The sequence below is a fragment of the Barbus barbus genome, assembly GCF_936440315.1.
Source record: "Barbus barbus genome assembly, chromosome: 13".
NCBI lineage: Eukaryota > Metazoa > Chordata > Actinopteri > Cypriniformes > Cyprinidae > Barbus > Barbus barbus.
Window position 1 is genome coordinate 12,519,349 of NC_136741.1, and position 14,538 is coordinate 12,533,886.

Below are 14,538 nucleotides of genomic sequence, written 5' to 3' on the forward strand. Positions count from 1 at the left end.
CAAAAAACCTTCCAAATCTGCTTCACCCCTCAGGGTGTAGCATCCATACCCCGGGCCTCGGCCCCTGTCTCGACAGGACGCCTGCTCCCACATAAAGATGCCCAGGAATGTGCACAGCTCTCAGTGATAGGAGCTTGCCCTGGGACCACACAAGGATCTGGTGTGCCAGCTTATACAAGGGGCGCGACCGCAGACCTGGTGGTTGATGTAAGAGACCACTGCCGTGCTGTCGGTGCGCACCAGCACGTGGTGATCTCTCAGGTCTGGGAGGAAGTGCTTGAGTGCACGGAACACCGCTAACATCTCTAGCCGATTGATATGCCACGTCAGGTGGCAACCTCTCCACAGACCGCGGGCAGGGTGGCCACTCATGACCGCACCCCAACCGGTGAGGGAAGCGTCCGTCGCTAGCGAGACGCGGCGACAAGGAGCTCCCAACACCGGGCCCCGGGACAAGAACCAAGGATTCCATGTCGAAGGCACGGACACAACGGCGTGACACTTTGACAGCACGGAGTGAGTTTCCCCTCAGGGAGACCCCCTTGGTCTTGAGCCACCACTGTAGGGGTCTCATGTACAGCAGGCCAGAAGGTATCACGCTGGACGCAGCTGCCATGAGCCCCAGCAGTCTCTGACACTGCTTGACAGTGAGTGACTGGCCTTCTCGCACTCTCCTGACTGTAGTAAGGATCGACTCGATCCGAGCAGGGGACAATCGTGCCTGCATCGTGGTCGAATCCCACACCACGCCTAGATAAGTGATTCTCAGAACCGGAGAAAGCACACTATTCTTGGCGTTCAGTCTCAACCCCAGTTCTTTCATGTGGGCGAGAACGACATCTCGATGCCGAACCGCCAACCGCTCTGATTGAGCGAGGATCAACCAATCGTCGATATAATTGAGTATGCGGATGCCCTGAAGCCGCAACGGGGGCCAGTGCCGCATCCACACACTTGGTGAAAGTGCGGGGTGAAAGTGCTAGGCCGAAGGGAAGAACCCGATATTGGTACGCTTTGCCCCCAAAGGCGAACCTCAGGAACTTCCTGTGAGAAGGAAGGATGGAAACATGGAAATATGCGTCTTTGAGATCTATCGTGACAAACCAGTCCTCGGACCTGATTTGAGTCACGACCTGCTTGATAGTAAGCATCCTGAACTTCAGCTTTATGACTGAGCGGTTCAGTAGACGCAGATCCAGTATGGGCCTCAGCCCTCCATCCTTCTTCGGAACAATGAAGTACCGGCTGTAGAAACCGGACTGGGTCTCGTGAGGAGGAACCAACTCGATGGCTTCCTTCCTCAGCAGAGTACCAACTTCCTGTTCCACAACCAGAGCCTGCCCGGGGCGGACCGCAGTCATAACAACCCCGCAGAACGGCGGGGGTGGCCCGCCGAACTGAATACGATAGCCTTTCGCTACGGTCTGCAGGACCCAAGGAGACACATTCGGCAGCCGCTGCCAGGCTGTCAAATGCTCTACTAAGGGAATCAGTCTCTCGAGACTGACCTCTGGTGTTAGAGAAGCGGCCAGACCGCTGCTTCGCTGCGGCGCACCGGCAGGAGACGCATAATCTGGCGGCTGAGGCGAGTTTCTCGGCTCCGCGCTGCCGGGCAGACAAACCTGAGAAATATACTCGATGGGACCGGCTGTGCCCTGGAACAGCGGCAGGGTCAGCAGACAAGTCCCTGGAGGGCACCGAGGTGAAGTGGTCACAGAGTGCCGCGGTGCAAGCCACTCCACCCCAGTAGGGGTCGCCCTCCGCGGTCCTGGGGCTCGCCTGTCAGGACCTTTTGCGCGAGGAGCTGGTATGCGGAGGAGGCTGCGCCCGCCCAGCAGCCACCTGAGTTTAGAGAGCGCGCATACCCTCTGCCCACCAAAGATGTTGTAAGCAGAGCAGGAGCCTTCAAAGGCGATGCCGTGGAGGGAGACAGATAGCTCGCAAGCGTCTGTTCAACCCGCGGCATCGCCGCATACCCGCGCTCATTCAGTTCCCGCGGGAACGAATGGCCGGGACGAAAAGATTTCACCCGCGATCTCGACACCTCGGTGAGGAGATCGGGGAAAACGGAAGGCTCCTGTGTAGAAGTAGCTCTCTGGGGCGAGAGAGGCGGCGAAACCTCGTCAACGCTCGTCACATCAACCTCCTCGGAGGACGCAGCGTCAAGCCCTCGTCTCGGGGGAAGAGACCGCTTCCGAACCGAGAGACGGGGCGCCAGATCAGGCGCGGGAGGAGATAGGGACATGCTCGTCTGACTCTCGCCAGCCAGATCAGCCTTTTTCTCTTTTTTTTCTCTCCGCAAGCCCCGCGAGCGCAGCCGCCGCTCTGCCTTTTTTTTTTTTCTCTGATTTAAAGGCAGAAGCGGGACCGGCTTTATTCATTTTATGCTTGTGCAAACACTGCAGCTTACAAAGCTTTCATTGTTATATCATATTGGGGTGACAGAGGCGGCGAAACCTCGTGAACGCTTGTCACATCAACCTCCTCAGAGGAAGAGAGACGAAGCATTGAGCCCTCGTCTCGGGGGAAGAGAGCTTCCACACCGAGAGACGGGGCACCAGATCTGGCTGATACGGGAGGAGATAGGGACATGCCCGTCTCACACTCGCCAGCCAGATCAGCCTGCGAGCCCCACGAGTGCAGCCGCCGCTCTGCCTCGGCAGCAGCGGGACCGGCACCGCGTGGGGAGCTCGCGAAGGCTCCCTTCTCGAAGAGAGCCCTCCGGGTGCGGAGACCGATTTTGCGTGCTCCGCACCCAGGCAGACCACGCGCAAATCGTGTGTGTCCTCGCTCATGATATAGCGAGGGCAAGGATGCACACACGACTCAAAACATGGTCTGAAAGCTTCACCCCTGAGCTTGCCCTTGGCTTTGGCATGATACTGAATGCTTTCCACTTAAAACTAGGACAAACAACAGTAAATAAGACTGACACACACAGAGCGCTTCGCTGAATGACAAAAAGCTGAAGCCGGCTCTGCCGCACGTGCTTATATGCTTCCTGGTCGTGACGTCACCCCGCCCGTGACGCCTCGCCCTTGTTTGACTGATTACACATCATATTCAGAGCCTGGTCACGCTGAAGGCGTTCCCATATGCGTTTCGACGCAGCTCGAAGTTCCTGGAAGGGAACCAATTTTCTCAATTTACAAACAGGTAATAAAAATTATGGACAAGAAACCCATGAGATGGCATCATTGTGATGTTCTGAGAAAGCATAAGCTTTTGGGCTTTGAAAGTTTTATTGATTTTAATTACATTACATTGGTTTATAAATGTTTAAATAATCATGTCTCACCATCATTTTCTAAACTAGTAAGTAGGCGTCAAAGCACTTATCGGGCGAACACACGAGCCACTGTTAGAGGTGACTGTCTAGTCCCGAAGTGTAAGACCTCGTTTGGTCAGTCTGCTTTCTCAGTAAAGGGGCCAAATCTCTGGAATGCTTTACCCACTGATTTAAAACTAGAGACCAAAGGAAATGTTTTTAAAAGAGGACTTAAACAATGGCTAAAAGTAAAGCAACAGTGCTCACATGAATTGCCTACTATTAATAGTCTTTGATTCTGATGTTTTTTTTTGTTTTTTTTCTCTTCTTCTTTCTTTCTCTTGTATTGTATATTTGATATTGTATTTTTTTGTTAAAAGCCTCCCGTGGACAGGTGTTGAAAATTAGCATGTGTGCTATAACACTCATACTAATACATATGGTTTGTCCTATGTCATTGTATGTCCATATCAAATAAAAGATCAATCAATGTACACCCAGTCTCTATGTGTCTTCATCATTCTCTTTCTTTTATTCTGGATTCAAGACAGAAGCACCGGAGATAGCACAGTTTCCTCTTTGCCCCTTAATTACCACATCAAAGACGCATTTTAAAATGTTTGCGGCTTTCTTGGTCCAGTGATCCCACTAACGATACTGATACATCAACACTCAAACTACACATCTATCAATCTAATTAAGAAAATAATTTCGGGCCATGCAGCTTATATTGTCTATAACTTGAACAAAGAGGAAGGATTCATATGTCTATGTATTTTCACATTTAAACTTGTTAAAATAAAATGAAGTTACACAGTGCCTTTATTTTATAGTAGACAGTATCGATCTATCCATCTATCAATTTATCTAGACAAAAATATAAGCTTTATTCAGTATTAAAAGGCAGATCAAATCAAGGACACAGCCATGCAATCTCCATAGACTAATCTAATGCTAATGCTTCCGCTTTGGCAGTACATGGGAAAGGAGACCAGAGGAGACCGTTTTTTTTAATGGATGTCAATGGAGGAGAGGCTTCACTACGCTGAATAAACAGCTTTTTAGAGGAAACAGCTTATCATTTAATAAATCACCATCGCCATCAGACGGGTGGTGGTGGCGCAGTGGATAAGACACATGCCTTTGGTGTGAGAGACCCGGGTTCGAATCCACTGTGAGACACCAATGTGTCCCTGAGCAAGACACTTAAGTTGTTGCTCCAGAGGCGTGCGACCTCTGACATATATAGCAATTGTAAGTCGCTTTGGATAAAAGCGTCAGCTAAATGAATAAATGTAAATCAACAGCCTATTGGCTAATCTTTCACTAAAGAATTAGCCAAATCACTAAACAATACTTTTAACGATTTTTAGAGTTTACACTGAAAAAATGCCATTTTATAAGAGAAATCAATCAATCCGATCAATCAATGCACTTCTCATTCATTCCTATGGTATCCATAAACGGCGATTGAGTGTAGCACAACGTTGACTGAAATTCAATGATGTCAAGGCAGTAATGTGATTTGTTATTAAGGCACAAGTTGACCGTTACGCTTTCCCCAATAGTAAGTAATACAGACCCTCTCAACTCCCAATAGTGAGACAATGTCTGCCTAGTAAGACCTTGATTAGCTGTTTCAGGTGTGTTTAATTAGGCTTGGAGCTAAACTCTGCAGGACACTGCCCTCCAGGACCGAGTCTAGTGACCCCTACCCTAAACATTTTTGCTTTTTGTACAGTCTCTGTTGCAGCTCGGATATTCTAGTGTAGAAAAAAAGAGGTCATATTACCCCATTTATGGGGTAAACTTGACTGGCCTGCACAAAACCCAGACCTGAACCTTTCTGAACACCTTTTAGATGAACTGGAATGCTGATATTGAGCCAGGACCCACTGCCAACATGCCTAACATTACTGACTTGTCTGAAAGAGAGCTCTGTGCATCCAGTAGAACACAATCCCTTGCTTTTTGACAATCCCTTTACATAGTTTAAAGAAGACCTCTGCACTGGATGTTACCTCACTCCACCCTTCCACGCTCTAGAGAGTACTATACTGAACTGATATTTTTAGCAACTGTCTATTTTATTTTGTTCAAATTCTCCAGGATTTTTTTTCACGCTTTGCAAGTTGGAGATTCCTCTTATTATCACAGTCTCTAGAAGTAAAGTGACAGAGAAAGAGTGGGCTGTGAAGAAAAACTATAGAGCGAGGGAGGGACGAGGAAAGTACACTGAAAATAGAACGAGAAAGAGATATTGGACAATGACTCGCTGCATGTGCTTGAAAACAGAAACAAGGCCACATATAGAGATATTTGACAAACTTTCATCACTGAATGTCAAGAAACACAAAGAGCTCAGGGACGCACACAATGTATGTCATTGTTATGTGTTAATTGGCCACTGGGACACACATGGTTGCGTATATGCACATGACCCCCTTCTCTGTCACTTTCTTTTTTTATTCCTTTCGTCCTTTCATAGTCAGAACCTCTCTCAGCTTGTAGAATGAGCGATAAGGAGCAGGTGGTAAGCAACGGCACACTAATGGGCCGCCTCTTCAAAAAAATACCAGAGAAAAAAAAACAGACTACACATTTGATGTTAGATTTTAGATGTCACTTGTGAAAGGGAAGAACACTTTAAATATATTTCTTATAATATAATTTAGAAGAATATACTTAAGTGCGGTGTCATGTTTTTGGAAACTTAATGGCATGTTAACTGCAATCAGTAGTAATTCTATACCATGGTAAACTATGCTGGATAATATAAATAAACCAAAAATGGTAAAGTACACATTTTTTTTGGTTTTGTGACAGTTGTTCTTGAGTCCCAAAATGACTTGGAAAAAAGATAAATTCAAAGATCAAGTCAGTAAAATGATCAGATCTATCATTACTGATTTAGTATAATAGTCAAGACTTCAATTGAAGTGTACTCCTTTAAATCATTACAAAATATTAAAACATAATGATTTGAACTTTTAATTTTACATTATTGCAGTGCAGTTTTTAAAAGTTTGTTAAGTGACTTAAATATGAAAGTATACTCTCTTTAAATACATTTAAATGGCCTTTAGTTGCAATAATACTGTATTATCTACATGTACAATTTGTAAACGTTTTTTTTAATTTGTTTTATTACTGCTTTTTCACAAGGGATTATAAGAAGTCTGAACCCCAAATTTAGCATAACCACTGGGAATTAAAGGTGTCATGAACTGCTTTTTTTATTTTGTACTCTTCTCTGAGGCCCACCTATAATGTTATCAAGATGACTGTCTGACATCAAAAAGCATCATAATTTAAGTAATTATGACCCCCCTCATCTGAATGCTCTGTTTGAATAGGTGTGGCAGATTAAAATAAATGCCCACTGGTATCTTTCCTTCACATATGGACACTGCTGTGTTTTGGTTTAAAAGCACATAAATACTACATATCAAACGATCTGTAATAACAGACAAAGCTATAGTGATCACTAATGAACACAGTTACTCACACACTTGTGAGGTGCGACATCAGATCCAATATAGTCAGCACAGCATCATCTTTTAGTTTCAATCTTTCTGAAAATCCTGTGTTGAATTGTGCCTTGTTTGTAAACAAATCCGTGGTAAAAACAAGTGAACAAAGGACCAAGATCTGACTCGGTCTGACACGTCATTAAAAATCAAATTTATCGTTTAGCTTCTGCATAGACTTGCATTTGCCACTCATGTTTTGTGTGCAAATCGGTGGGCAGGGCTAAACAGGCAGTGATGTAGAAGCAGGTGTTGATCTTCTTCTTCAGAGGCGGTTCTTAGCCACATTATTACATCATAAAGTGGCACATTCAAAACCTGTCGTTTTGGCAGATTGGCTTCAATATAAGCTGTTTTTAGACTAACAAGAACATTTTTAGTTCTGAAACTTACAGAATGTATAGCACAATGACCTGCTATATATGACCAGTGTCATAGTAGTGTCAATTTCTCGAAATCGATATTAATTATCGATTCATGTTCCAACTATTTGAATATCTGGAATCTGAGGGTGCAAAAAAATCTAAATATTGAGAAAATCACCTTTAAGTTGTCCAAATAAAGTCCTTAGCAAAGAATATTACGAATCAAGACTGAAGTTTTGATATATTTGCAGTAGGACATTTACAAAATATCTTCATGGAACATGATATTTACTTAATATCCAAATGATTTTTGGCATAAAATAAAAATCTATAATTTTGACCCATACAATGTATTTTTGGCTATTGCTACAAATATACCCGTGCAACTTAAGACTGGTTTTGTGGTCCAGGGTCACATATATCAAAAGATCAAAGGAATTTTTAATTTCTCAGTTCATTCCGTTTAAGTGAAGTTGCTTGTGTTTTATAGGGCGCCGAAATTTTCAGCAGCTGTTTTGGGTGACTTTGGACATTGTTAAGTTAAATATCTGTGGAATGTAGCTATGTGTTGGGTTTATGTTTGGGCTATTGCAGGAAAGTACACACTGAAACCATTAATGTTAATTCTATCCCCCGTATTAATTCTAAGACCCTCGTGAGCTGCAACAAATCCAAACAATGAAATAAATTCTAGCACAAAGGTCATTTCTAAAACCCAGTTTATGGTGAATAGCAGCAGAATTATTACAGAGCATCAGCATCTCCTGTAAGTTACACAACAAACAATAACTGCTAGTAATCACTTCTGGGTTCTGCTGTTATTTAGTATTGTTCGGTTAGTTACAGTTTACGATTTTAACAGATTTAGAGGTAATCCAAGAGCGCTGATATAAAAGTCCAACAGCACTAGGACTTTTTAATGTTTATATGATGCTATGTGTCTGTGTTTTCAGGGATCCGGACAGGCTGTCAGTCCTGTTATTGGTGGAGATTTTTCAGTGATTTTTTTCATCATGTAACATTGTTACACCTGTAGATTACAAATAATTGTATTAAAAAATAACTGATTTGTGCAAAAAAACTGCTTTATTCCGGAACAAAACACCATCTACTGTGTGTTGCTCAGAGACACACAACGGTTAATTCTGCTTTGGCAAGCATTTGGAACTATTTTCATGGTGGGAAATTTGTTTTGATAAAACTGGCAACAGCATTACCACCTCAGGTATGCATTATTTTTTAATAATTCAATATACTGTCGTCAATTTTTCCTCATATTTAAAAAATTAATTTTACAACGTGTGAAAAAGATAATAAACCAAGTCAGACCCTAATTGGAAAACAGCTAAAATAATTAGTATTGTGAGTGAGTTGAGAAACTAAATATGTCAGTTAACTGAATTACCGTATTTACTGCTTTGCAGTCATGAAACTTAACTGGGGAGAGAAGTTAACATGCTGTTATTGTAAGAGAATTGTTATCTATCTGCAATGACTGGTTTAACCGCTTTCCATATTTATGGATTCTTTTTTTTTTTAATGCTGTCACTTAATAAGTTGTCAAAAACAAACAAGCCATTTGCCTTCACTTGCACCACAGGGTAAGAATGCAATCATCTGATGCTAACAGCTTTTCATCAGCAGTCAGGTTTGAGCATATGAATATGCATGTGTGAATTATAGATTGTTTGTACTCTAACATTGTGTCATATAACAACCCAGCTCCACCTCCTCTTTTTCATTAGACTGTTACATCTGCAGTCAGTGAAGTGTGCTCCTGGCCTTTAGATCCCACAATGCACAATTTACAGCTTTGCAGGGCAATGACCCCAACACTGGACGAAACCCCAAACAGCAGGCCACTTGAGGGACTCAAAGTGTCAGCTGTATAAAGGGAGCGGAGTAAGAGGCCCACTTGTGTGGCAGCCCCCTCCCTCCCCTGTCAAATCTAGCAGGGACGGAGGGGGTGTGCCACGAGCATTCTGCACCCTTACAGCTCCCGTTCTCTGTTCATGTCTGGCTCCCTCTTAACTCTAAAACCTCTCTTTCCCTTCATATTGATATCTATCTCTCTCTTCTGCATTTGGGCCCCCTTCATCCTTCATGTCTTTATCCCTGGGGAGTACGTGTGGGGGGTCAGGGTTAGGCAGGTGCAGAGCCAGTGAGAAAGCCTGAGAGCAAGGGAAAGAAGGGGCGGAGGGGGGAACGCTCTCCGTCTGTCACCCGGCTCTCTTGTCTCATTGCAAACCACTTACTAAACCCTCCCAATGCTGGATTCTGAGTGGACTAAGAACTGTAACCATGATATATTGAGATTATTAGCATCAGCTAATAACCATGTCCACTTGGTCACTTAACAGAAGTGTCTATTTCCTCACTTTGTCAGCTCCAAAGTCTTCTGGCCATTTTGGCAATACAACTTCTGTTCAAATGTGTGATTTTTGAGTAAATGTTGTATAAAATATATTTTAATTTCAGCAAGTTTGTGTGCAAAGGTTGTGAACTTTTCGGATATTAACAGAATGCTTTTTAAATGTCAATTCTTGTTGATGATTCATAGTACATTATAGACCTTACTTACATGGCTGTGTCCCAAATAACACACTAAACACAATTTAATAAGTAGTATGTCTCATGTAAGAATTTTATAAGGCTATTTTGTAATCCAGCATTGGGGTCTGATAGCCAAGCACCCACCCCCCTCTGCCAAGTAAGGAAAGCTGAGACAGAGTTAAATTCATTAAGTGTCCAACATTACACAATTAAGTGTGTCATCTGGGTATTTAAAGTGCACTGTATTTCATTTCTTTAAACTGAGATCCAGCAAGTTCCACTTCCAGTCATTCCAAATCAAATTGAAATGCAAAACCTGTAGAATGTTGCTGATTCAATTCAAACTCACAAACTGAAAGAGATATGATTCTTAAATTATCAATTTTCCCAATCCACTTGTGCTTTTGTTCAGTTGTATTATGTACATAACATAGTGATGCTATTAGCCTATTTTCGTATTTTATAGAACTATTTTATCAGTTATTATTGTCATATTAGTAAACAAGCATGGCCTGCACATGTACAGAGTTGCACAACACCAAACCCAAACACACTGTCAGGAACAAGAGCAGTAATCCTACCTTGTCAAAAAGAGACTTCCATTGCTGAGAGAAGCATTTGTGTAAGACAGAGAAAGGGGTAGAAGAAAGGAATGAACACAGATATAATTGAGAAAAAGATTAAACAATCTAAAATGTATCTCTATTCTTTTCTGCTTTTCAACAGCATAAATCATTGTCACTTACGTCCTCTGGAGCTACAGGAAGGACATCAGTGCTCTCTAGCACCTCGATCTCTTCACCCTCTGCGTGAGCAGCGACCGCTGGGGATGAGTTCACCATAGCTCCTGTGCCCCTCTCAATCCACCCAAATAATGATTATTTCTTCTCATAAAGTTCTGCCATGATGTCTTGTTCAGGTAGGCTATTCCGCCACATATATCCATATGGTTTTGACAACTCCAAACTTCATGGAGAGCTAAACTGGCATTTTTCCAGCTCTGTCATACTAATATCCTATGGCACATGGGTTTATCCCAAACTAAGGGGGTATGTGGAGTTCCTCCTCGCTTCCATATTTCATTACAGTATGTTTTAGACACTGTAAATCCAAGGTACGTCACACATAAGTTCGCTTTAGATTTTTAAACACGAATCTTTCCCTGTAGCGTCTGGCTTCATCCTCAAACATTCACCTGCAAGAGAAACATCGTTTCTTTCTCAAATCCCTTTATGCTATTTTGTGTTTCGTATTAAAGTATTACCATCCAGTGTCGTGCCTGGCGTGATTTTGCTCAAACTGAAAACCCGGTATATCACCAAACAGAATGCGATAACATGATAAAGCGAAACGATCGGGTTATTTACAACAGCGGCTTGTCGTGTTTATCGTACCAACGTAAAACCACGCAAGACTAAAAATAAAACAGTCTGAAATGCGTAAGTGTTAATTTGTGGTGCGTCATTGTACCTTGCTGTTGTTTCGCATCCACAGCGCGTGCCAGCAGCGCCCGAGAGGAGCGACTCCTGCCAGCATCCACAGAGTGCTTTGCCAAAGTTCACTGTGACCGAGCGAAGCGCAGACAGCACGGGGAGGTAAATGAGAGGCACCCGCCTCCTTTCACTGATCCTCGTCATGTGGGCGCTTTTAGAAGCGCTTGTCTCAAGTGATGGGATGTGAATATGGATGCGCGTGAATGTTATATATATATATATATATATATATATAATCATGTTCGTTTGTCTTTTATGCTGCAGCGCCAGTGGATTTGTTTTCTGGATAAATAAAGTACATGAGCAAAAGAAACTGAGCAAGAATTCTGTGGGTCCGATTATAAAAGAACTCGCACAGAAGTCACCCTCATGGGAAATGTAATTAAAACCACAGGATTTTTTCTAAATTTGCCGAACAACAATAAATGTGACACCAGTGTTAATTTTAACAGCAAATTTTGTCTTAATTTTGACTAATTATGAACGTAGTCTAGTCCTATAAAATAATTCTTAGTCATATTTTACGTTAAGTCATTTGGATGGTTTCAGTTTTAGTCGACTAAACGTCATAAGATTTTAGCTGAATTTAGTTTAGTTTAATTTTAGTTTAAATCTGTAGATGTCGTTGATATCTGTAGTAGATTTAGTCACTAAAATCTAAGGGGTTTAATAAAAATGTGCATTATCAAACATTTTCTAAAATTCCAAATTTATTATAGGCTATTCTCATGCAGAAAACATCTACAGTGGGGCAAATAAGTATTTGATACACTGCCAATTTTTAAAGTTTTCCCACTTACAAAGAATGGAGAGATCTGTAATTTTCATTGTAGGTACACCTCAACTGTGAGACAGAATATATATATATATAAGAAATAAAAAAAAAATCCAGAAAATCACATTGTATGATTTGAATAATTAATTTCCATTTTATTGCATGAAATAAGTATTTGATACAATAGAAAAATAGAACTTATAATATTTGGTACAGAAACCTTTGTTTACAATTACAGAGGTCAGACGTTTCCTGTAGTTCTTGACCAGGTTTGCACACACTGCAGCAGGGATTTTGGCCCACTCCTCCATACAGGTCTTCTCCAGATCTTTCAGGTTTTGGGGCTGTCGCTGGGCAACACGGAGTTTCAGCTCCCTCCATAGATTTTCTATTGGGTTCAGGTCTGGAGACTGGCTAGGACACTCCAGGACCTTGATATGCTTCTTACGGAGCCACTCCTTAGTTGCCCTTGCTGCGTGTTTGGGGTCATTGTCATGCTAGAAGACCCAGCCACGACCCATTCTCAATGCTCTTACTGAGGGAAGGAGGTTGTTGCCCAAAATCTCGCGATACATGGCCCCATCCATCCTCCCCTCAATACGGTGCAGTCGTCCTGTCCCCTTTGCAGAAAAGCTCCCCCAAAGCATGATGTTTCCACCCCCATGCTTCACGGTTGGGATGGTGTTCTTGGGATTGTACTCATCCTTCCTCCAAACACGGCGAGTGGAGTTTATACCAAAAAGTTCTATTTTGGTCTCATCTGACCACATGACCTTCTCCCATGCCTCCTCTGGATCATCCAGATGGTCTTTGGCAAACTTCAGTCGGGCCTGGACATGTGCTGGCTTGAGCAGGGGGACCTCGCTGCAGGATTTTAATCCATGACGGTGTACTGTGTTACTAATGGTAACCGTTGAGACTGTGGTCCCAGCTCTCTTCAGGTCATTGACCAGGTCCTCCTGTGTAGTTCTAGGCTGATCCGTCACCTTTCTCAGGATCATTGATACTCCACGAGGCGAGATCTTGCATGGAGCCCCTGTCCGAGGGAGATTGACAGTCATCTTGAATTTCTTCCATTTTCTAATAATTGCGCTAACAGTTGTTGCCTTCTCACCAAGCTGTTTGCCTATTGTCCTGTAGCCCATCCCAGCCTTGTGCAGGTCTACAATTGTGTCCTTAGACAGCTCTTTGGTCTTGCCTACAGTGGAGAGGTTGGAGTCTGATTGATTGAGTGTGTGAACAGGTGTCTTTTATACAGGTAACGGGTTCAAACAGGTGCAGTTAATACAGGTAATGAGTGGAGGATAGGAGGGCTTCTTAAAGACAAACTAACAGGTCTGTGAGAGCCAGAATTCTTGCTGGTTGGTAGGTGATCAAATACTTATTTCATGCAATAAAATGGAAGTTAATTATTTAAAAATCATACAATGTGATTTTCTGGATTTTTAAAAAATATCCTGTCTCTCACAGTTGAGGTGTACCTACGATGGAAATTACAGATCTCTGCATTCTTTGTAAGTGGGAAAACTTGAAAAATCGCCAGTGTATCAAATACTTATTTGCCCCACTGAATAGGCCTATATGCATGGTATTACGTTTTGAACATGCAACAGAGACACAGATTTAACTGTTGTGAAATACATCATGTCTTTATTTATCTTAAAGTTAAATAAAAACCACTTCTCATAAAGAAATAAGAAAATGGTCTTCTTTTCAATAAAAGACCATATAGATTAATCCTTATTAAATCTACTTAAGTTATTCAGTCAAGCATAGTGAATGATTTTCTTTTTTTAGTTTGATTAACATTGATGACAGAGACAGCAGCAGGTTTATTAGCTGATATCACTTTGATACCTAATACATGATGTATCGCATATAATGATACGCATCTGATATTCTCCCAACTATTATACATTCATCTAATACATAACCAACTGTGTTCGTATGAACACTAGCAAAAAAATATAAAAAAAATTGATATAATTTTGTGTATTTGATTGTTCAATAGAGGCTTCAGGTCTGTGTGCACAGATAACCATACCAAATTGAGTTTTCCTTAGCATCATCAATGTTTTTCAAATCTATACATGTCTGCTCTTCAAATTTATTTTATGAGATATGGAGATATATAAATGTATGCCAACTTATGCCCTGTCAGGTAGATCAGTATGTTACAATTCAAACTTGCGCATCTAACTTCCCAACCACGCAAGAAATCAGTTCTTTTGGGATCTCTTTCCAAAATACCCCTCCCTACCATTTTCATCTCATTTTTACTTGATGAATATGTCAATAGATTTTCATTATAGTTTTTGTATTTCATTTTTTTATTTAGTTATTTCATTGGTGAAAAAAACGTTGTCAAACTATTATTCATCAGTGAAATTAACACTGGACCTCACCTTTATACAAAAATAAATAACTGGTACTGTTAAATTTGAATCTACATTTACTGTTGTCTGGTGCATTTTCACAGTCAAATCGAGTCATTTTAATAGGAATCTGCACAATCGGAAATTTTGTTTGAAAGATTTCTACACTCAGATTTTGC

At 41.9% G+C, this 14,538-nt stretch overlaps 1 protein-coding gene across 2 annotated transcripts in view; it reads right to left on the minus strand.

Annotated features, from left to right (window-relative positions):
- LOC306878873 (rhomboid-related protein 3-like) overlaps nt 1-11,285 on the minus strand; it is a 74,396-nt gene extending 63,111 nt beyond the window's left edge. Inside the window, exons 1-2 of one of the 2 annotated variants that reach the window (XM_079431449.1) lie at nt 11,187-11,281; nt 10,463-10,911 (exon numbers count right to left, since the gene is read on the minus strand). In XM_079431449.1, the coding sequence (XP_079287575.1) occupies nt 10,463-10,558 (96 nt within the window). In that variant the 5' untranslated portion in view covers nt 10,559-10,911; nt 11,187-11,281. Of the gene's footprint in view, nt 1-10,462; nt 10,912-11,186 lie in introns of both variants that reach the window. The other variant, XM_079431450.1, reaches the window with a different exon arrangement.
- Nucleotides 11,286-14,538: the final 3,253 nt, after the last annotated feature.